The following is a 22907-nucleotide window of genomic DNA, read 5'->3' as shown; positions in this document are numbered from 1 at the left end:
TTTCCTCCCCTCTCCTCCTAAGACTTTCTGAAATAAAAGGGTATTTGTAGAATCATAGAACAGTTGGGGTTGGAAGGGACCTTAAAAATAACATCGTTCCACCCCCAAGGCTCTGTCTGTTTCTGCTTCCCAAGTGAGTGAGTGGCTGAACCACCACATACCTCTAGGTTTTATTCCCTGCTCCAGCACTAGCCTGTTATTACCTTGAGCTACCCACATAATAAAAATGATTTTCCACAAAAGTTACAATGGATGGAAAGAGCTACACAAATCAAGAATGGTAAAAATTGGGAATGCTTACTACAGCCAGGTTGCTTTCAGAAAAGCTGTGGTTCAGAATAAGCCATGAATGTCCCGTAACTGTCTTGAAGCATCGTTTGAACTGCTGAGATCAAAACTGGCCAACTAATTTTTTTACTTTCTGTTTTGTCTTTCCCCTCCAGGAACATATGATGGAAATGAACTTCAAACAGTGGATGGTAGATTTTGTTAACCAGTCGCTCTTGCACATGAGCACTTGTGATGTGGAAAGCAAGCGGCATGAAAGGACAGAATTTGCTGAGTGTCTTGGGGAGCTGAACCTGCAGTGGCACCGGCTGCAGGCATCTCTGAAGAGAAAGGTTTGATTGAGTTCTTAGTGCTTTGGCTCACCACTCGCACCCTGCCTGTGCTTTCTGTTGTCCCATGGCAATAGTGTGGTGCTGTCCCATGGCAATAGTGTTGTGCTGTCCCATGGCAACAGTGTTGTGCTGTCCCATGGCAACAGCGTTGTGATGTCCCATGGCAACAGCATTGTGATGTCCCATGACAACAGCGTTCTGCTGTCCCATAAGAACAGCGTTGTGCTGTCTCATGGCATTTGGAGTGTAAGGGTCTGACGATCCAGAACTCCAGAGTTTGGCTTAGAGTATCTTCGGGTGCTTTTCTGATAGAGACTCCGTAGGGCCGTTCCTCCCAGCTGTGGTGTAGAGGACATTTTTAATATCAGGCCCTATCTGGACGACTCTAAGATCTACTAAGATGGACTCTCAACGGTTTGATCTGTCGCAAGGATTCTTGCTGACGGTGGCCCCGTTGGAAGTCCTCTTCATTCTTCTGGATAACATGGTAGAGACGGTTCACAATTAGACTGTAGTTTGGGGATATACATTTGCCAGAAACCCACAGTGCCTAGGAAAGCTTGTGTCCCCTTTTTGTTGGTCAGTGAAGACATAGCTGCTGTTTAATTGATAGTGTTGATGGGAATCTGATGACATCCATCCTGCCATTTGATTCCTAAAAACTGGATTTCTTGTGCAGGTCCTTTGACTTGATGTAGTCTGAGAGTAAAACCAGCTTTTAGCAGAATATGGATTATTCCCTTTCTCCTTCCCTGGGGCTTCACCCTTTCCTAATGCAGTCTGGATCAGTCCATGGCAGATGGTGGGGCAGTGTTTCCACCCCTGGGACAATGGACACGAGGGAAGAAAAAAGTCAGATCCTAAGGAGCCAGTAAAACTTTTAATCTTTTCCTTTCAAAACATTTTCTTTAAATAGCATTTTCAATGTGACTATTGTAATCTCATTTTTGTTATGGAAGGGGGGAGCCCTATTTCTGTCCATCCCTAGCTTTAAGCAAGTTAAAAGACTTCTCTAACTTTCAGATACAAGACATGGAACAAACTTTAGAGGCTATTTCAGAAAATGAGAACCAAGTACAGACCTTGCGCAGTTGGATGGAGGCTCAGAGTGGTCGACTGAAATCTTTACAGACCCCAGCAAGTCTGGTCTCTGCCCAGAACACACTAGATGATTGCAAGGTAAGGCATTATATGTGTGATATTATTGCAAAAAACATATTTAGCATTTTGCTGAATCCAGAATAAAGAACTACAAAGATTTTAACAGGAAACAATATAAAGTTACCATTTCCTAGAGGAATACTACTGTGTAATGTTAATTAAAGCACAGTAGGTTGGAGTGATGAAGAGCCAGATCCACTTTAAACATGAATTGCTGTTTTATGGTTTTTCCCTCCAGTTGAAGATGCATTTGTTGTAGTTCCACAGTATTTGGAGTGGTGTGCAGCACTATTGTAGATCTTACTCTGAGATGCCTTTAAAAGAAGTAGTTCTCAGTTCAGCACAGGCATGGCAAAAGCTGTCAGTTCCATTAATCTAAGAGCTCTGAGGTGGAAGTGTCGTGGAAACTACATGGTCCCATTTAGAAAACAGCAACTCTCTCTGCTCCTGCCCTAGAATGTAGTGTCTGCACCAGGCTCAGGAATCTGGGTGTCCTTTGGTTTTGCTGTGCTTTTCTGGGCATCAGCTTCCTTAAAATTAGTACGGCTACAGCCAGGTCATAGTTGGCTCCTATTACTCTGCAGTCTACTGGTTTCATTCAGTACAGTGTTCCCTCTCCATTTTTTAACATGGAATATTTTTTCATTCATTGCTATGGTTACATGTCTCTCTCATAGTAGGCTGCTTTTATTGCCTAGAGTGCTGTTACACAGCAAGTAACTTGTCTCTCTGAAGCACTCAGAAATGATTCGAGGGGCCAGAATTGAAGAAAGACACAGGTTATCTTTGACTAAAACATTATCCTGCCCACAGCAAGGCACAGTGCTAGGATGTAGGTGGCTAAAATGTTTTGTTAAAATTAAATTTAAATTTTGTTAAAATGAATTTCCTCCATAAAATCCATGTCCAAATTTGAAAAACATTTTGGGGACAGTAAGGGCAGGGGCAGTAGGTCATGGCTCAAGTGTAGTGTTGTAGGAAAATGCTGTGGGAAAACTGAGTGTGTGGATATTTACTCATGTTGTGAGCCTTCCCCAGCATGTCAAGACTAGCTGATAATCTTGCTGATTGTGCTGGCGGGAAGTTAATCTCCCAGACTGATTTCAGTGGGGTTTGCCCCATGCAGGAAAGCCTCTGCCTAAGAGGATGTCGTGGTTTTGCCCCAGCTGAGAGCCAGGTACCACGCAGTCACTTGTTCTTTAAAAGGCAGTATGGGGAGGAAAGGGAAGGGGGAAAAAAGCCCAAACCAAAACCTCACGGGTTGGGATAAGGATAGTTTACTAGAATAGCAGAAAGATAGATTTAACAATGATAAGAGGACTTCAGAGCAAAAAATGTATGAGACTGGTGACAGACAATGCAGTTTCTCACTGAACCACACAGCCCAGGCTGTGCAGCCAAAGGCCGTCCCGAGAAACTGGACCGTCCCCAACACTGCTCATCCTGGAGCCACCAGCTCCTCCTCCCACCAGCCCCCCTTTATGCTGAGCATGATGTAATTGGCATGGAATACCCCCTTTGGCCAGTTCAGGTCACCTATCCTGTCTGCAGCCCCTCTCTTCTCCTTAGTAGGGAAATATGAACAGCTGAAAAAGTCCTTGCCTGCTTGGCAACAACTAGAAACATCAGGGTGCTATCAGCACTGCTCCCATCCTGACTCCCAGACACAGCATTCCACCCGCTGCTAGAAAAGAAATTAACTCCATCCTAGCCAAAACCAGGACAGAGGACAAAATGAAAATGACTTTCTAGGTGGTGTTGGGACATCAGGGACTCTTCAGTGCAAAATCAAGTTCCTATTCAGTCTAAAATCTAAATCAGTGAGCTGGAGCAGAGGAGGACCCAAGTGCTAACCTGCTCAAGGAAAAGCTCAGCTACACCAATAGAAAAACTTTTCTGCATCTGGAGAGGGACAGAGAGGCCTCTGTGATGGCTGAGGAATTAGGTCCTGATGGATGTCCAGTGCTCATACTGATACTTCATGGATTCGATCTAGCTCTACCTGCAGGAGACTGTCTAATGCAGCTGCTGTCATTTTGAACTCCTGTAAAGCAGTTGTGCTGTATCAGAATCGAAATGGTGTTGCATGGTTGAAGAATTACATGGAACTGTTTTCAAAGAAGGAATGTTTATCTAAGCTCCTCACACAGATTTTTTTCCTACAGTTTTATCAAAAGACCTTACCCTATCTCTCTTTTATTTTTTTCCTCTTTTGTCATTTAGGATCTAGAAAATCAACTCACAACTAAATCCAAAATTCTTGATCGGGTCAAACAGAGTTTGGCTTTGAATAGAAATGCAGAACAAACCCCAGAATCTTCCAGGATAACTGAGCTCTCTGAAATGGAGCACAGAAATGGAAGCCAGGTAAAAGCTTTGTTTGCATTCTGATTTCCTCTGGTACCTATTCTCTGTTATTAATCTTCATGGGCTGGCAGGAACTGATACAAAAAAGATGCAAAGTATTCCTTACTCTTAATCTTAACCTTCCTAGGAACTTCCTTCTAAATCTGTACCATAATGTAAATTAATGTATTTCCAAGTTTGAGAGACAAAACCAAGTCTGATCTCAAGGTAATTTGAATACAGGGGGAGAAGTGACAGACCCCCATCTGCAGTTTAAGAAAACAAAGAAATAGCACTGCTGTTTTTCTGTTGAGTTGCAAACTGAAACCTTAAGCTTTCTTATTTGATTGCTTCTCTTTCATACCCTCTTCTTTGTGCCCTGTAGTACGCTGGTGGAAGCTGCCTGGCCCTGCCCCATTCTCACTGTAGCTTTTCCACCTCCCAGTTACTCTTTCTTCCACACACCTGGATGGCTTTTGCTGTCTTCAAATCCTATGTAGCTTCCAACTGCTTCAAGGAGAGTCAGACAGGCTAATTTCCCATGCAAACTGACTACCCAGCAGTTTGCATTTATAGTTATCTTTATGCTCAGAACTGTTCTTTTCTTTAAATTTAGATGCAATTGATAGGCACAGAAGACACACTTAAGACTGCATTTATGGATTTAAATTTGTGATAATAATCATCTAGCATCGAGGATTATACACGATGTGGTGATGGTGTTTATAGTGGGTCACTTACCGTTTCTAAATGCCTTAGTTTTGTTCCTCAAAACTTTGGAAACCTGAACCCTTTCACTTGAACTTTTCCATATGAGGGGTTGGTCCAGGATGGGTCTGCTGCTTCTTAGTTTAGTTTCAGCAGGAACAATGTGGCTGTTTCTTACCAAGAAAGCAGAGGTGGTTTTGTCTGTATCCATGATGAAAGTTCTTCCTTCTGCTATAGAGCTGGTGATTGAAATTGGCAGGATTGACAGCCTAGTGCTTTTTTCTTCTTGCAGTCACCATGGCTCACAATCATTTTAGTATTTTTGTGACTTTAAGTATTAAACTTACAAACTGCAGAATGTTCTTGCAGCCTAGTTGTCTGTGTGTGCAGTGAAGCACCGAGTAAAGCTTTCTTCCTGGGGGTGACCACTCTCAGAAGAGCCAGGCTGTGATTTCAAATATAGGTGTAAGGAGATGTGGCACCTTGATTGTATTGTCCGTAGGTTGATCTCAAGACTGTGGCCCAGAGACATTTCACGAATACAATGTCTTTCTATCCTGCTTGTATGGGCAGTAATTAGCTGCAGGCTCCTCCCACCTACACCATGATTCAAATGAGAAAAGGCACGATTAATCCATCTACTCCTGCGTGCCTGGAACTAGGATACTAGGATACAATGAACTATGCAGTGTATCTGGCATGCACTGTGGTGCTGAAAAGTCTTCATCTTCCACTGTGTGGATGTGTAATCAGAACTGAAATCTGGGCCCATGAAGACCTGCCTGTTTGCTTGCCTGGCTTTCATGCTCTTCTCAAAGCATCTGGTACTGGCACGACTGAAAATAGATATTCATTTAGATTAATGTTTTGTCTAACCCAGGACACACCTTATGTATTTACCTGATACAGAAGGGTAAAAATCATGCTGAAGGAGTGCTGTAGTTTGGGGGTTGCGATGTCTAGGAGTATGTGGCAAATGGCAAGCATGCTTGCCCCAGTATAGATTAATTGACTTGAGTCATGAAAGAGACATAGCAAACAAAGAGGATATCCATCATTTAATGTTAGGAGAACCCTAAAGTTCTTAATAGCAATTCAGGTGGGCCTGTATTATAGGAGCACAGTGGCATAAGAGGAATGATACCTCTCCAGAGTATTGTAGAAGCGTCTTCTTCCGTACAAAACAATTTCTATTCAAATTTTCATTAAAAGAAAACTTGATCTCTGGATCAAACAATCTGCTACCAAAGAAGATTAAGGCTTTCAACTTCTTCCCATTTCAGGTTGATTTTTGGCAGGAAGCAATTCATTATTTCAATACTTTTTGGGAGGTTCTGGAATTGTGGCTGACAGAATAGTGCTACCTTGAAGTCTGGTTAAATTTTTATTTGCAACAAATTCTTACACTTCACTCTAAATACTGCCTACTGCTTGGTTTGAAGTCTGCAGAGTTCCTTCCCAAGTAGGAAGATACTCCACCTTATGGATTGTCATGGACTGAGTATTGAGCTTAGATTTTTAAGTCAGTTTAAATGTGATTTATGTTTCATGACTTCTACCCAAGAAATAATAACAACATTGGTTCACTTGCAGGTTGCACAGTTAAAGACCTCAATGCAGTCAGTACTGGGGCATTGGAAAGCTTATCATGAAATTTATGAAAAAGTCCACCTGATGACGACAAGATCTTCGTACTGCCTACAGCAGTGCAAACCTTTTGTGGTGTCATTGGAAACACTGAAAAACCAAGTCAGAACTCTCCAGGTAAATCTCCTGAAGTTGTTTTACTTCTGTACATCCTTCTGTGCATTCGAAGAAACAAACTCCACTGACAAAAAAGACAGAAAAATGTATTTGAGCAAGTTCCTCTTTAATATAGTGCTACTGAAGTGAGTAGTATTTTTTTTGTTAACCTCCAGAGGCACTAAGGTCTGTTGTTAAACTTCTTGCTTTATTTAGCACCTAAGTTCAGCTTTAGTGCAATTTAGTTACTGAGGTTCAAGAGAGAAGTATGGGTGAGCGGCCACCATGTCTGCCTGCCAGTGGGCTGACATGGGGTGGGTGCAGCAGCCCTGGGTCAGAGCAAGAGGAACCCTGAGCCTGGTGTTTCTGATTGATCCAGTGCAAAGTCTCTCTCCAGACCTGGAATAACCTGCACAGCCTCTGAATGAGGCTGGGCATAAATGCCGAGTGGAAATGTCCTGAATCATCCTGCTGCTCTGCTTGGCTATGGCAGAGTCTAACTGGGGCATCTAGTGTAGGCAGGCAGGCTGGCCCTGCATCGAAATGTTCTACAGATACGGCTAAAGCCCCTCACCTGGCTTGAAATGAGTGTTGAAAGGCTGTGTAAACACTCTCCATTTCAGTAAAAATAAGGCCTGTTTTGGTATATTTTAAAATTATATCAGAAGTGGTGCAGGCCAGACTGAGGCTGTGAATCCTGGGCATGTGTGTCTCGACAATAAAGCCTGCATAAGTGATTTCCATCCTCATCTGGGGACAGGTAATAACTGGAAGGAACTGGGCACTTTCTTACCCCTTCCTTCCATCACCCTCTTTATTTTTAATCAGAGTAAGTTCACAGATAACGATCCATGGCAGGGGTCTGCAATTGCCTGTATCAGGAGGGCAGCATGTGGCCAGAGACAGGAGCTGTCATGCAAACAGAAATTTCCCTGAAAGTGGCTTAAAACAAAAACATTTTTTTTGTTTCTAGTGAACAAATTTAATCAGTTCAAGGCTGTGTGTTTGTGAAATGAGCTGTTTCTTTAAAAGCAATTCAATTACCTCAGTTTAGAATACACCTCTTGAATGTTTTTTTTTTAACAAGGACCATTTCACCTCTCTCTTAGCTTCCTAATTTTTAGGATCCAGTGTAACATCTTTCACAAACATTTTAGTCTGTGCTGCAAATGTGTTGCTGCATTATAGCTGTCCATTCTATATAGCTTTTCCATATATAGACCTTAGAGTGGCCTTTTAATACCTGAAAGGTGCCTATGAGAAAGCTGTGGAAGAACTGTTCACCGGGGCAAGTAGCACTAGGGTGAGGGGTAATGGTTTTAAACTAGAAAAGGGCAGATTTAGGTTGGTTATTAGGAAAAAAGTCTTCAGTATGAGGGTGGTGGATCACTGGCACAGGTTGCCTAGAGACAGAGTGGAAGCCCCATCCCTAGAGATACTCCAGGTCAGGCTTGATGGAGCTCTGAGCAGCCTGATCTAGTGAAGGTGTCCCTGCTTCCTGCATGGGGGTTGGACTAGATGGCCTTTAGAGGTCCCTTCCAACCTCACCCATTCTACGATTCTATTCTGTGACTCTGTTATTGCTGTCCTACACCTACCAATCTGTAGGGGAAACTACACTTAGGCTGTTCATCTCCACAACTCATTTCCATAATACATTTTGCAGTCTCTTCAGGATGAATCAGAGAACAGTGAGGAAATTTGGGCCAAGCTCCATGCTGCTGCCAGTAACCTGAAGAACAACTCTTCCCCCACCTTTGCAAAGATTATTGCAAAGAAGTGTGTAGATGCACACGCAAGGTAAGCTTGCAAAAAAGACACACAGTTATTAGGATTTTAAAGAATCAAAACAAATGAGTTGCTGAAGTAGGATTTGAAAGTCTGTCGTATTTTTAAATCTATTACTGTAGCATACTCTGTCTAAGGGCACACGTGTGAGGGGTAGCTGATATCTTTTTTGACGGAGCACAAAATGGTCCTGTGTCAGTGTTCAGTAACATGGATATGAATGCAAAGAAACTCCCACAGGAATCCTATACTAATCATATTCTGGAGGAGAATGTTCTAGGAAAATTCTCTTATCCTTTAATGTGTTGACAGGTGGAACTCAGTAAATGAAGACATTGCAAATCAACTGCGGGCAGCGCAAGCGACTCTGCAGCTTTGGAAGCCCTTTGATACGTTATGCACTGAGACAACAGCCAAGTTACAGAAGCATGAAGAGCAGTGTACTAAGCTGTTGGATGCTCAAGTGCCCAAGGATAATATGATAGAAACCCTGATACAGAAAATACAGGATATAAAGGTACATGAATATGCTTCTGCTGCCTGATACAAAGCAGGATTTATATCTGAGCAACAAATTAATTGAATACCTCGTTCCACTTTCCTCCCCCAAATCCAGCTAGTGGATAGACAAAATCTGTGGGGGTTTTCCCTAATAGCATACACTATTTTATTTAAATATTTTGACCATATCCTGAGACCAAACCAAACTGGAGTTAGCATAGGATGAGAAGATATCAAAGAGAGCAATTATATTCCATTGTGCCATATACAAAGAATCAGGCCCGTGTTGGAAGGAATCATTAAAGAGTTATTTACATTATGGGACACTGCTTGGGAGGAGAGATAATATCTACTAGAACAATAACTGCAGAAAAGAGACCAGTTCTCCAGTACACAGAACCATCTTGAGGTCTTCTGCAGCCTTCAAATTGGTTTTATTTGGGCTTGGTACTTTTTTTGACCTGGTCTGATAAGTTCACAGAATTCTGAGCTCATTAGATTATTCTAAATGCTTTTGACTTTAGGCAAATGAGATCTCATGCTGAGACCGCAGGGTACATTTGATTCTCTCATGCAGCAAAGCTGTCGTTAGGTCCTGACATTCTTGGTTTCTTTAGACTTCAATAAAGAAAAATGATAATCCTTGTTTCAGGACAGAGCAATGATTCATCATGCTTTATGATCCTCTAGCCACATATTGGAAGAAGTTCAAAGTACTCCACTTTGCATATGGCCAGTTAAGAAACTTTACATTGTGGGAAAGAGAAGTCGTATACTTCTCCCTGTGTCAGAAAAAATAGACAGCAGCAAAACTCAGAGCAAAACATTTTCACTCCCTTCTGATCCATTAATGACTGTGACATAAATTCATCAGTTTGTCAGCAAAAAGGCACCATATTTTCTGGAAACTTTTTTGGAAGAGTTTTGCACCCACGAAGGCAGGCATGACTGCTGGAGTGCCATCAGCACTGCAGGTCCTGTCTGGTGTGTGTGGTGGGACACATGAAGCTAACTGGTTTTGGAAAGTGGTGACTTAGAAGAACAGGATCACTGATATGGCACATGAGTTGCATGTAAAGCTTTAATTTTATAGCATCATTTCTGTAGTAAAGGGGAACAAATAAAACCAAACCCAGGGTCCTTGGTCATTAAGGGATCCAAAGCACTGTTGTTTGTAACATAATAGCATTTCTCATCTGCAGCATGGGCCAGTTTCTCCGTCTGCTAGTGTAAATCCATTCTGTGGAGAGGCATACTCTGATTTCTCTCCCTAATCTTCTCTGTAGCAGTAGTATCCCACTGCCTGAAGTCACTGGTGTTCCATTGAACTCTGAACTGTGCCTTTCCCAGCACTAGAGTCAATGGAAGCAATTCCCTTTATCCTCTGACTAAAAGACCAAAGCTTTCACCATAGCTGAATTTGGCTCCCAGAGGAGATAAACAAAAAGAGCTTAGTTACAGCAACAAAAGATACTAAATGAAAGTGGCACATGAATGATGATCTGATTCATTTGCTGACTTTTTTTTTTCCTTTCCCCTTCCCTCATCAGGATTTACAGCACGACCTTCAAAACGTAGCAGCATGCCATGCCCAGATTTCTGCACTGGCTGATCAGATAAAGCAGCAGACTGGGACAGCTGCAGAAGCCTCTCTGTTGCAGAAGATGCAGCCGCTCCAGAGAGCATCCTATTTGGAGAAGATATTGCAGAGGAAGTTAGAGGAATTTGAGGTACTTTTTTCAATATTAGATTAGCTGTCAGTGTGAGGTAACGTCTTCACTAGAGTCCTGTGTGGGCTACCTTCTACACCAGAGCCCTGTAGTTCTTGAAATGAAATGAAATTTTAGTAAAATAAAGATTTTCAGGATGATGTAAAGAAATAATACATGAAGCCAGAGGGGCAGATGAAGGGTTTCATGCTGCTTACCTGTTTGTGTTGCTCTAACAAAGCTTTTTAAGAGCCTATTACAGTCAAGCAGTATGAGACCCTCAGATGATTACAGGTTCAGAAATGTATTTATATGCTATGAACTTTGAAATAAGCTGTAAACTTTCTCAGCTGTGCTTTGGAAAAAACTTATTTTTGCTTTGATATGAGTTCACACAATATATCTAACACAAGCAGAAAACTCTGGTCATTAGGAAAACCAGATTCACATCCCTGCTCAGGTAGCATAGGGAGGGACCTGGATCCAGGTTTCTCCATATGATGCTGTGATCACAAGAGTGCTGTGGGATTGACTACCACTCTGCACAAGTATTCCTGAGAAAACTTCCAAGCAAATATCCTGCTGTACATCTATTGATGAAAACCTATTCTGTTCCTGTGAAGAAGTCTGGTTTCAATGAATTGTGCTGTTCTAAAGTAAACCCAAATTCACCAAGAAATTTTCAGCCAGGTCTGTCTATGACTCCATCTACCAGCATAGTTCCACAGCTAGAAACCAGAGAAAAACTAAGAAAGTTCATTAGGTGGGTTATAAATACGTTGGAATTTGAATTGAACATCTCTTTGTTTTCCTGATAATACTGCTCTTTGCTCCTCTTTGTATACTGAATAAGTATATTAAACCATAATTAATGTGAATATACAATATTTATCCTAGTTCAATCTTTCACAACTGGAGGATTTCAAGAAATGCTTTGAAACGCTGGAGGGTCAGCTCACAAATTGCACAGAGTCCTTCAACAGACTCTGTCAACAGGACGAAACAGACAACTCAGAATTGCTCCTGGTATGTTTGATTCCCAAGTACAAAAAGACACATACTGAGGATTTTAGTGTCCGTAAGACACCAGCTCTTGCATACTTCAAGGAACATTTTGTGCCCTAAGTGTTGTACTTCTACTGCTTCTGTCAGAGTAACTGTAATGTCATCCAAAACAGAAAAACCACCAATAATTTAAGTTCATGAAACCTCAATATACACATTGCAGGCCAGATGCCTGCATGGAGGAGAGAAAAATCACATAGATTTGGGATTGATGGGAGATCTTTTCCCCCAGCTCTGCTCTGGAGCTACCCCATTGCCCTCAGTGTAAGGTAGAAAGTGAATCTGAAAGTATCAGCTCTTGAATATGTGTTCAGTACTGTTGGAAAGGGAGGACACTGTGTGAGGGAATTGTGACTTTTTTTGTTTCCTATGTTCTTTGAAGTTAACACAGAAATGTTAGGGGGGTGGGTTAGTATTTTGGATGCATACAGAAGAAGCTTCTATATACTTTAAAATCAAAGAAAGGCAGTGTTTTTGGCAATTCATGGGTTTTTTAACTTCCAGAATCGCACACTGGAGCTTGCTGCACTTTCTCCAAGCATAGAGAGTTTGAACGAAGTGAGCTTGAAGCTGCCAATTGATGACTTCACCCTGAAGAAAGTGCAGAGCCTGACACGGCAGTGGAGTCAGAAAACAGCAACTGCTCTGGAACGCTGCAGGTCTGAAGTGCAACCAGAACCCCACTGCCAACCATTTCCTTTTCTGTGAGGAAGATGAAAACCAAATCAAACCAGAGGAAGTCTTACAATTTGTTTTCAGCTTTCTCTCAGCCCCTTTCTTAGGGGCTTTCCAAATGGATTCCTGACCTTTTAACAAAACTACATCCAGATTATTCAGTGGTTATTTGTATTCCAAGCTACTTGAAGCAAAAATCTGGATGGTCATAAGTGAAAGAGGTAGCAAAGTGCCAAGCAAAACCTGAGTATGTTAGTATTGCTAACCACGATGCTGTACTGTATGCAAACATTGCCAGGAAAACCATGACTACCACAACAGTTTCTAATGATTTTTTGTTTGTTTTACAGTGTGCTTGAGGGAACACAAAAAAATGCAGAGAAATTCTTTCAGAAATGCGAGAACTGGATTAAATTCCTAGAAAAAATGGATGAGGCCTTGAAATCAAATATCCCAGGACGGTTTGAAGAACTGCAGGAGCAACAGAAAGTATATGAGGTAAAGTTGACTCTGAAAATAGAAGCATCTTCTTGAATGGTGAAGGTGGGGAGAAACCACTAGGAAATACTGTGCCTTTTGAAGTTACATCTGGGCATTTCAGTCTTGAAGTGTGGCCTTGTACTTATTCAGAGGAAAGCTTCTGAAATAAGAAAATCCTTTTCCAAAATGGATGGCTCCCTTTTTTGTAGGGACCAGACCTTTAGGAGTTGGTGCCTAAGTGGTGCTGGAACATGGAAGTCCTGGATTTCTCCAACCCCAGGCTACTTGCCTGTCTCCCTGTCTCAGGGCACTGAGGCTTGCGGCCTAGGACAACCAGCGAGGCAGTTGGCTGGCAATCTGGCAGGAACCTTCCTGGTTTCTGGAAGAGCTGCATTTAAAACAGAAAGTTTCTGCAGCATCTTTCTGTTTCGACTGGTTCTTAGATTTTGGTGGAAATCTGTTTCACGGGCATTTTCCCAAACACTTGCTGTTTGTCACAGAGACATGGTGCTTCACACATGTGTGCCGGTATCCGTTGGGGGGAGAAGGTGCACTGCATGCTACCAGTAGCATGTGGGTACAGTTCTAAGCAGTGTCTGTCTATTGGCTTTGCCCTAGTGGTGGGAGGATGGAAGGACAACTAAAATACTGGGAAAAAAACCCAAGTGGTAGACGCTAAACATCTCTTAGGGTGAGCTCCGTGCTGCCTCAGTGCACCAGAGCTTCACGCTGCCTGACTTACTGCTGCTTCACACCACCGGGTGGTGAGTCTCTGCACCTTACGGTCCAAGACAAGTTATTTTCTCTCGTTTACTTAGAAGTCTTCTCTTCATCCAGTGCAATGAAATTATCATTGTATTTTCAGATGCTGCAAGCTGAGATTTCCATAAATCAGCAGACACTCAATTCTATCATTTCAAAAGTTCTACTGTCCTTAGAATCTGGAGAAGCAGAGAAAAGGTAATCTATGTGTTTTTCTCCTTAAGTCTCTTCCATGACGTTGGTACTGAATCTTTGCTCTAAGGACATTCTTGACTGGGTTCACCTTTTAAATAACTCCCTGGCACATCTGCAGAAGTGTGAGGAGGTACAGTGACAAACACAGGCACCCCGGCCAGACTGCATTTTGGTTTGCAGCTGGATGTTCTGCCTAGCAAAAAAAATTGCTCCTGAACAGGAAGCTTCCATGTCTACTGCTACCCTGCAGTTGTTACAAGTGGTGTAACTGTGGCTGAGAAGCCACCTTCTTCCAGAGAGCATGTGCAGAGGTGTGAGACTATCCATGTTGCCCCTGGAACACCTGATGAAACATTGAGTCACCAGCCATGCAACTCGAAACAGGTGGTAGCCAAACCTGTTTTTTATCAGTACCATTTTGCACTTTTCTCGTAATCGTGAGTGGGAAGCAGCCAGTAATATTTGTGAGCAGAGGTTCAGCTCCTTCAGGCATGCTGTTAACACATTACCCCTTTGTGCCAGAGCTTGCTGCTTCCCCAGAGTTACCAGGACAGTGTGTGTGTGTGCTCCCCTCTGCTGCTTCAGGATAAAGTCCATAGCTTGGCTTAAACCTGCAAGGGAAAGCAGGGCTACACTAAGCAAAGCTGTGCTGGATTTTTGTGCTGAATTGAGCCCCACAAAAAAAAAAAAAAAGGGTGTGTGTAAGAGCTGCTCTGGGTGCCATGGTCTCCTGCAGAGGAGTAGACCTGACAATTGGGGCAGGGGGGCTTAGCCACTCCAGCTAAATCTGCTGGATTACTTAGAAGATGGAATAGTGAGAGCAGGGCTGAGTTTAGGGCTGCATAGAGTTTTTTGCATAGCTGGGTACGGTAATTGGAATACAATATTGCAAATGGAAATCCATCACAGTTACTGTAAAATACAGCCTTGAGGTTAAAATATGTTAACATTAAACACTTGCTATCCCCAGAACTGAGTTTATTTCCAAACTCACATTGCTGAAAGAGCAGTGGCAGAATGTTATCCGGATGGTTCAGCAGAGGAAGAAAGATATTGATGGACTCATGAGCCAGTGGCTGTTCTTCAGGTGTTGCTTGCAGAGACTCAGCAGATTTATTGCTGATACAAACAGCTTCCTCCTATCAGTGAAGAGCCAGGACTGCTATAACCTCTACCAGCTTTGTAATCTGACTCATGACTTCAAGGTACTATATTTACTTCTCATTAGTCTAAAATCTGTGTATTTTCTTAGACTGAAACAAATTCTGTCCAGTAAGGAAAAAAGCTTTAAAATCACATGTTTTTTGGATAAAAACAATTGCTGACACTTTTTCTTAAAGCTGAGCACAGATAAGAAAACATTGACATTGTGTAAGGCTTATTATACCAGAAAACTTCCTGGTCAGCACTGTCATTTAGTAGCCTTGCATGCTGTAAAAATAGTACATGGACAGGGTAATACACGGTGCCCTCTGGGTCTGTACGTGCCGCGTCGACACGGCTGCTGAATGCAGGCCTTGCGGTGTGGCTGAAGGACGCAGGCACATGGGTGGCAAGATGGTCCATGTGTGTCCTGTGTGTGCAGGCATGGGCAGGAGGAGGTGCCAAGAGCAGAAGTTAAAGCACTTGCAAGGGGGTCTGTCCTTGGAGCCACCGCTCCAGGATGCACAGACCTGGGCAGCAGCCCTTCAGGACAGCAACTTCTGTGTTTTACATGCAGTGGAAAAAATATTTTCCTTTGTTAACACTGGGTGTCTTGGTTTTCCATTTAATTATACACCTCTTTGTTTTATAAGAAAGTAAAACCAAGCAGTGAACTTGATGGTTGCCTAAGGCAATCTAAAACCTTTCAAAAATACATTATTGAATGCTATTTGCACAGTCCAAGATTTATTGTGTTCCCACACACCTAATGTTGATGGATTAACACATTATCAGTATTCCATTTGGTGCTTGCCCTATTTATTTCATCTTTACTTTTAACTGCTGTGTAAAGATGATGTTTGGTAGATTTTACAAGTTAATGCTCATGCTTTTCCTTCCTGGGAAAAGCCAGAAAATCTTCTTGCTCCTACTCCAAACTGCCCTTCCCTCCTGCTGCTGTTTTACAGAAAGAAACAGTCATCAGATCTGCTTGTGTTACAGGCCAGTTTGTGTTGTAGGAAAATAAATATGGATGGCTTACTTCACTTGGAGTATGTCAAGATCTACAGAGCTCTTATCTGTGAAAAATTCATCCTAGTTGTTGATGCTTGAGGTGCAAACAGAAGTTAAACTGGTTTTTAAATTCAGAATAATTCAGATAAAAAAAGATGGAAGTTCAGTTAACTGCTGCACTTTGTATGAAAAGCTATTGTGGAGTTTTATAGATCAGAAGATCAGAAAGAATCTTGTTTTTCTCAAATTTAAAAAGCAGATGGGAGAAGATTTATTCTTTACTCTTTCATGAAAGTGAACAAACAAGTGCCTTGTAATTCCCTTTGAGTTTTCACTTATTCCCAAGTGAAATGCCAAGAATGTGCTTCTAAAGCTTGTTATGAACAGCTGGGATACTTACTTTTTTGGGTTTTTTTTCTATTAAAGAGTAGGACAATGACTTTCCAGAGGTGGGAAACCATCTACTCCTTAATCATTGATGCCGGGGAAAAGTTACGCACTGTGTCTGATCCTGAGACCAGCGCTGTTCTCCAGGAGGAGCTCAGCCAGTTACAGCAGAACTGGGGGGACACCCAAGTGGAGCTGGACAAGCAGATGATGCAGATCAACAGCACCATTCAGGTAGATGATGCCCTCCCCAGGGAGCAGCTACACGAGCTTCTCCAGCATTGGGGTTGCAGGTGCTTCCCTGCTCCACTATCTCCAGCGCTGAGCTCTGTACCAACAGTGCAGACGCTGAGCTGCTGATCACTGTGGAGAGTTCTGAGCGAAGTGCATGTCATGCACCATCAGGCCTTGTGCTCCACTGATTCCCCAAAGGAAAATGGGCTTGGTGTCTGTCTGTTGCTACAGCAGATGTTTCCTGCTCTGGTTGTTCTGCTTCCTGCAGCCTGGAGCTCTCTCCTGCTTCAGGCTGTGACTTGAGCTAAAATTTAGCTTAGAGGGCGTTAGCGTGACCCGCTGCTCGTCCTGTTGTTGCCCCTCTAAACAGAAGGGTGGGTGATACTTAATTCCTTAGAGTAATGAATTTGCTTTCATGGCTAGACAGCACCTAGGTCTAAGTCTTCAAATTGAATACTGTCAGTGAAGGGATCAGCAGCCCAAAAGCTGTGCTTAAAGCCTCTGGGGTAAGGCAAAACAAAATGAGCAGCAGTGCTCTGTAAGTCAAAGTACAGGAGAGGGTTTAAGTTCTGTACATCCCTGCACCACGTTCTTGTGGGTGGTACTGTGTATCAAAAAGAAAATCCAAATAGCCAGTGCACATGATTATTTACTTTAGTGGGTTGAAGAGGCTATTTTTTAGCATTTCTGTATGGTTCAGTATATCATGATAAAGCCTCTCAACCTTTTGTAATGTCCTTGTCTCCTTGAGCAGAATTGGGGCTGCTGTGAAAACCAAATCAAGGAGTTAAGAAGCAGGCTGGAAGAGCTGAAGAAACAAGTAGAAGATCCACTTCCAGTTGAACATGAAGAGCTCTACAAAACCAAGGAACACATTAAGGTATTTAATAGCCGTGTTGCACTTATATGGAAGTTGTCTTTGTGTGACACCTGATCTCTGTAAAATCAGTTTTTCACCCTTACCTGCTCTTTAGTGACACTGACTTTCTCTCCATGCTGCCATCCTGATTGCTGCCAATCTTAAGTCATCAAATCACAAAACAGTTTGAGTTGGAGGGCACCTCAAAGCCCAATCTCTTTCCACCTCCCTGCCATGTTCAGGGACACCCTTCACTAGCCCAGGCTGCCCAAAGCCCCATCCAACCTGGCCTTGAACACTGCCAGGGATCCAGGGGCAGCCACAGCTTCTCTGGGCAGCCTGTGCAAGGGAGTCACCACCCTCACAGGGAAGAAGTTATGCTGTATATAGTATGTAATTTAAACCTAACCTTCTTCAGCCCAGAAAAGTCCAGCTGACCAAGATTACAAGAAGAGTAACAGGGTTTGGAGGGGTTTTTTTCCTGCTTCTGCTCCCCTTTCACAGTCTTGAATTTAATATGCAGTTCCTCAAACAGAAGGGAAAAATCTCCACGGTCTCACCTCACTTGGCTGCTATCCTAGTGGCTGAATCTCCCTCTTTGTTTTCCAATCCATTTTGGACAGGGAGCTCCTCAGGCCAGAGACCGTGTAAGTCTGCAAAGCACCGTGCACACCTCTGGGATTCAGGCATAATTAAAGAGAAAGAAAATTAAGAGTAAGGGAGTGGCAAAAGCCCTTGCAGCCCATAGTGCACCGTGAAAATTAAATTGCAAGGAAAACATTTCCAAGGGATAGGAGACATTTTGTCTGGACTGGTCAGTCTTTCATCATCCGTTTATGAAGTGAATTGTTGACCTATGTAGTGGGAACAAATAAGCTTATTAACAAGCCAAGGCTTTGAACTCATTATCAGCTGTCTGAAATCTTCTTTGTGAGTGCTGGCTGCCTTTCCCACGGCAGCAGTCTTGCTGTAGCCCTGAATAATTCGTGAGGTGGCAGCTCACAGCTCCTGCTTCTCATTCCAGTAAGAGAAATTCATTTGCGGAGGTGTCAGGGTCAGACAGTGTCAGTACAGTTGCTGCTCTTGGGAGCCACTGTACAATATAATAAAGGACCAAAATGGCATGGGGGAGAAGGGACCTCCTTTCCTCTCCCTGCATTTCACTCTTCTGTAGAATAAAGCTGTTTTTCTCAGGCCTGGACTTAATAGGGACTTGCAAAGTCCTGTGAAATTCCATCGTTACCTCCATTAATGCAGGGGTTTGACCTGCATTTACACATCTGTAGGGAGTATTTTCTTCTGAGCTCAGGTAAATTTTAGTCTCAGGCTCGGTTGTTTTTTTTTTCCTCCCAGTGCTGAAGCAGATCAGATATTTTTTTTAAATGATTTAAGTAAATGACAGGATCAAAAGACCTGTGAAAATGCTCTCCTGTGGCCTGGAACCACTGCTTCTCCTGATACAAATGCATTTTTTTCCATTTAAAATGAAACAGATTGGATGTTCTGCAGGAAATTTCTTTGTTAGAGGGGCCAGTGACACTTCCCAGCAGCTGCCTTGCAAAGAGGCACCTAGTACCTGGTGTGCAGAGCATCCCCTCTCCCAGCTGCATGCGGGGTGTCCTGGCTTTTTAGGTGACAGTTCTAACACTGATAAGGAAAATGCATAACCTTGTCGGAGAGGGAAGGGGGAGCCAGGAGGGCAAAGAATGGGCAGTTTAAAAGCTTCCCATTTCTGACAAATCTGACCAAGTGCTGGTGAACTCATCCAGTACAGAAAGGAACAAATTTTAGCCTTTTAGCATTCCAATAAGCACCCTGGAACTGGAACAAATGCAGGTAGAAAATAATAATTAAAAAAAAATAATTAAAAAGGCAACCCAGAGAACTGGGCACGATCCTGCCTGGGTGTGAAGCCCCAACCGCTGCCCTGGAGCACGGGGAGCTGCTGAGGTCAGGCAGCGTTTTGGCTCTTGGGGATGCAGCGGTGAATCGGCAGCAGCTCAGCCCTGGGTTCCAGTTGGGCTCCTGTGGGCTCCGAGCTGGGCCCGGAGCCAGATAGCCGGGACCCCGCGGAGCCCATCCGGTCCCGCAGGAGAGCGCTGCGCAAGTGGCTGCATATTCCCTTCCTCTCCTCCCCCACAGGGCAGGCAGGGGATTAACGAGCAGGTTTGGAAACCAGAAGAGCTTAGTGCCAAGGCTTGTTCTGGGTGCGTTTCCATGCAGGAGCTGGAGCAGTCGCTGGCAGACTGGGCCCGCGACATGAAGGAGCTGCGGGCCATGAAGGTGGAGCTGTCTCATTACATCCTCGACGAGGATATGATGGTGCTCAAGGAGCAAGTGGAACATCTGCACAGCCAGTGGGAAGAGCTCTGCTTTCGTGTAAGTCTTACTCCTCCTCGGCGGGTTTTATTGCGGGTACTGATAGAGCCTGGCCGAAAAGGGGGGGCGGGGTAGCTGCGAGGATTTCTCCTGGGGTTGCCTCATATTTGCAGTTTCGGGTGGGGATGGGTCTTCTGGTGCAGCTGAGCCGAAGTTTGCCCTTCGTTTCCTGGAGGCAGACTGCTGAGATTTTTTAATTTTTAATTTTTTTTTTTAAAGTCTTTGTAACTAGAGAACTGCACAGAGCTGAAACGCGGCTGTTTGCTGAAATAGGTGGCTTTGTTCGGGGCTGCCAAAGGTCGGGCGGGGCGGGGTGGGGGGGGATAAACACAGGAACTGCCCGAAGGCATGAAGCTGGGAAAGGAAGGGGGAGGTCTTTGCAATCCGATGGTTAAAAAACGTCAGGGGGGGTGATAAAACTAACTTGAGTGCGTTTAAATGCTGATTTCTTGGTTTCAAACACACGAAGAACGGACTTTTTCTGTGAGGCATTTGTGGCTGGTTGCTGCGTTACACCCCATGTGCTGCCTGCAAAATTGGCGGGGAGCGTTTAGCAGCAGAGTCCCACGCGCTGATTCCTGAGGCGGTTACGCAGGCCAGAAAGTGTGTTTACTTCACCCCTTAACCGGATTGGAAGAAGTCAAATACTTCGGGGTCTTAAATGACTCCGGATGGCTGTACATGCCAGCAAGCCCGACTCTTGCCTCTCTTTACTCACGAATCAGTCGCTTTCGTGTTGCAGTTTGTAAAGGACTATTGAAGCGAGTTAGTATTTGCTGTCCAACCCTTACTCAGGCAAAGGTAAAGCAGTGTTGGTGGGAGTATTGCTGGGGTGATGGACAGCTGTACTTACTTCACAAACTTTGGTGTGGTGAAATAGTTATTTGGGTTCATTTTTTTGCCTTGCAATAAGAATAATTCAGTATCTCTGCCTTAAACTGCGTGACCTACAAACTGTCTCTGTTATTGTTTCTGCATTCTGACAATAATTCCAGAGACAACCTCCCTCCCCCCCAAAAAAAATCCTGTAGAAATAGGGCATTATTTTAACTCAAAATGCCTGAACCATTGTTGGTTTTCCTTTTTTGGTGAATTGCTGATTTCAGCTGTGAGGAACAACCCTGAAAATTAAGCAGTCTTGATAGGTACCCCACTACAGTCTATCCAAGTAGTAATTTAAGTTCAGATTTAATTCAGAATTTCTGTTTTAATTTCCTGAGGGAACAACATTTAGTTCAGTGTCTGGCGGAGAGAAGGAAGGGGTGACACGAATGTGACTGTTAGGCACACAGAAATCTGTAGTGAGACGAATCCATTCAGCAGCCCAGAGGAGGGACATAGGGAAATGTTTGCACAGCACTAATGAGCCTCCCAAGAGTCTGTGCTGATGCCCAGTGCAGGACTAGAGGGTAGCAAAGCAGATTTCATCCGTTCTGCTGTTAGCGCAGCCGCTTTGTTTTGGCTAACAGATTAGAGGATGAGATGTATTGTGTGGGGAAGAAGTAAAAAAACCAACTAAATCTGCAGTATAAATGCGGGGAGGTGAAAGCCTTTAGGAGTGAGAGGCGGCTGCAGCTGTCACGGCCGCCGGAGCCGGGCAGCCAGATGCCTGTGCGGGACTGAGCAAGGGACACAGACACACAAGGGAGCAGATGCACTCTGGGGATTAGTGTTCACGTGGCAGCCTTTGCAAGGTGCATGTAGGTCAAACATTTAACTGTTCATACCAGCGAGTATCCTGTCCTAATGGACACCCGTGTATGGCTGACTTGCCTGGGCCTTGATATTCTTTTAGTGTCCCATGGGAACACCCACACTGCTCCTGTATCATGCTGTGGATGCCAAACTGGAGCTGGTATCCCAGCACAGCTGGTCTGAGGAGAAAGTGCTCAAAGCAAGGCCTGACTTGAAGGCTTGTGTTCCTAGAAGCTTGTCTGGGATTTTTTGGCTCGTTCCTGTTTTACCCCCAGTGTGTATTGCTTAGGTCTCTAAAAGCCTAGAAATTAGGTGGCTCATAATTGCCAGTTTTCCTTCCTGAGAAAGATGTTGCCAGCAGTTAAGCACAGAATCCCAAAATGTTGGGGGTTGGAAGGGGCCTCAAAAGATCATCTAGTCCAACCCCAATGTGTGTGCTTATCCATAGGTGTCTCTGCATAAGCAGGAGATCGAGGACAGACTCAATGCTTGGGTTGTGTTCAATGAAAAGAATAAGGAGTTGTGCGCCTGGCTGGTACACATGGAAAGCAAAGTGTTGCAGACCGCAGATGTTAGCATTGAAGACATGATAGACAAATTGGAGAAGGTAAGCAGTAATGCCCCTGTTCTCCATTGCAGCCTGATAACTCGTTGTAAAGACACCATTCCTCAGTTCTCCCTCGCCTCTGGGAAGTGATACGGGATATAAAACCAGCATGTGCAGGCTCTTGTGAGAAGATGAGCTCTCTTAGCCTCAGCTCTTTCCTCCTTCATGTGCAGACTTGGAGCATAATGCAGAACAGAAAAGCCACCTGGCTGTGTCTGCAGTTAGGCACGGGGTGTGCTATATGTGAGTTGGGGCGGGAGGGTCTGGATGGCTGGGCACGCACTGCAATGCCCAGAGCTGTCCCTGCTGGGGGTCACAGGTGTCCTGGGAGCACTTGCCACCTCCACCTCTCAGTGGTTATCAAGCTGGTAGCCTGAGGGCAAACAAAAGGTCCCCTTGTGCCAGACCAACAAGAAGTTACCATGACCAAAAGTAAAACCGAATTCTGCCCCCTCTCCTGGGCAGTCAGTGCAGTTAGTGCTGCTTTCTAATGCTGGTGTATTAGCTTGATTTTGAACAAGACCATTATTTTGCTGCTGTGGTCCTCCCCATGCCTTAAAGGTCTCGATATCTAATCCCAGGTCTCCTCTGGATAAGAACATCCAACAAAATGCAGCCACCTCAGAGTTGAATTGGTGTTCTTTTGAGGTAGCTTGATTGAAAAATTATGTTAAATCAGGAAAGCAGAGGCAAAATTAGAACATCACTCCTGTTTTTCGGGGTACTTACTCCTGGCACTTGCAAGTCTTTAAGCAGCTTGTTTTTTCATTGTGGCTTTATTGTAAGAGTGCTTTTCCATTGAGGGTTATTTTTCTTTTAAGTGAGAGAGCACTACA

The 22907-nt window shown here is 43.8% G+C and overlaps 1 protein-coding gene across 1 annotated transcript in view; it reads left to right on the top strand.

The window, feature by feature from the left end:
- Positions 1 to 22907, top strand: part of LOC311197003 (nesprin-2-like) — a gene marked incomplete at its 5' end in the record, with an annotated part of 64968 nt that overhangs the window by 16955 nt on the left and 25106 nt on the right. Inside the window, 16 exons of the mRNA XM_084270691.1 lie at positions 444 to 620; positions 1644 to 1799; positions 4005 to 4148; positions 6429 to 6599; positions 8245 to 8378; positions 8679 to 8759; positions 10459 to 10597; positions 11474 to 11602; positions 12146 to 12300; positions 12667 to 12814; positions 13662 to 13756; positions 14724 to 14958; positions 16337 to 16531; positions 17286 to 17411; positions 19614 to 19769; positions 21913 to 22071. Coding sequence (XP_084126817.1) covers positions 444 to 620; positions 1644 to 1799; positions 4005 to 4148; positions 6429 to 6599; positions 8245 to 8378; positions 8679 to 8759; positions 10459 to 10597; positions 11474 to 11602; positions 12146 to 12300; positions 12667 to 12814; positions 13662 to 13756; positions 14724 to 14958; positions 16337 to 16531; positions 17286 to 17411; positions 19614 to 19769; positions 21913 to 22071 — 2400 coding nt within the window. The remainder of the gene's footprint in view (positions 1 to 443; positions 621 to 1643; positions 1800 to 4004; positions 4149 to 6428; positions 6600 to 8244; positions 8379 to 8678; positions 8760 to 10458; positions 10598 to 11473; positions 11603 to 12145; positions 12301 to 12666; positions 12815 to 13661; positions 13757 to 14723; positions 14959 to 16336; positions 16532 to 17285; positions 17412 to 19613; positions 19770 to 21912; positions 22072 to 22907) is intronic.

The sequence above is a fragment of the Gallinula chloropus genome, assembly GCF_964237585.1.
Source record: "Gallinula chloropus genome assembly, chromosome: 14".
NCBI classification, from domain to species: domain Eukaryota; kingdom Metazoa; phylum Chordata; class Aves; order Gruiformes; family Rallidae; genus Gallinula; species Gallinula chloropus.
Note: the sequence above shows the minus strand (reverse complement) of the source record. Positions and strands in the feature narration are given on the sequence as shown.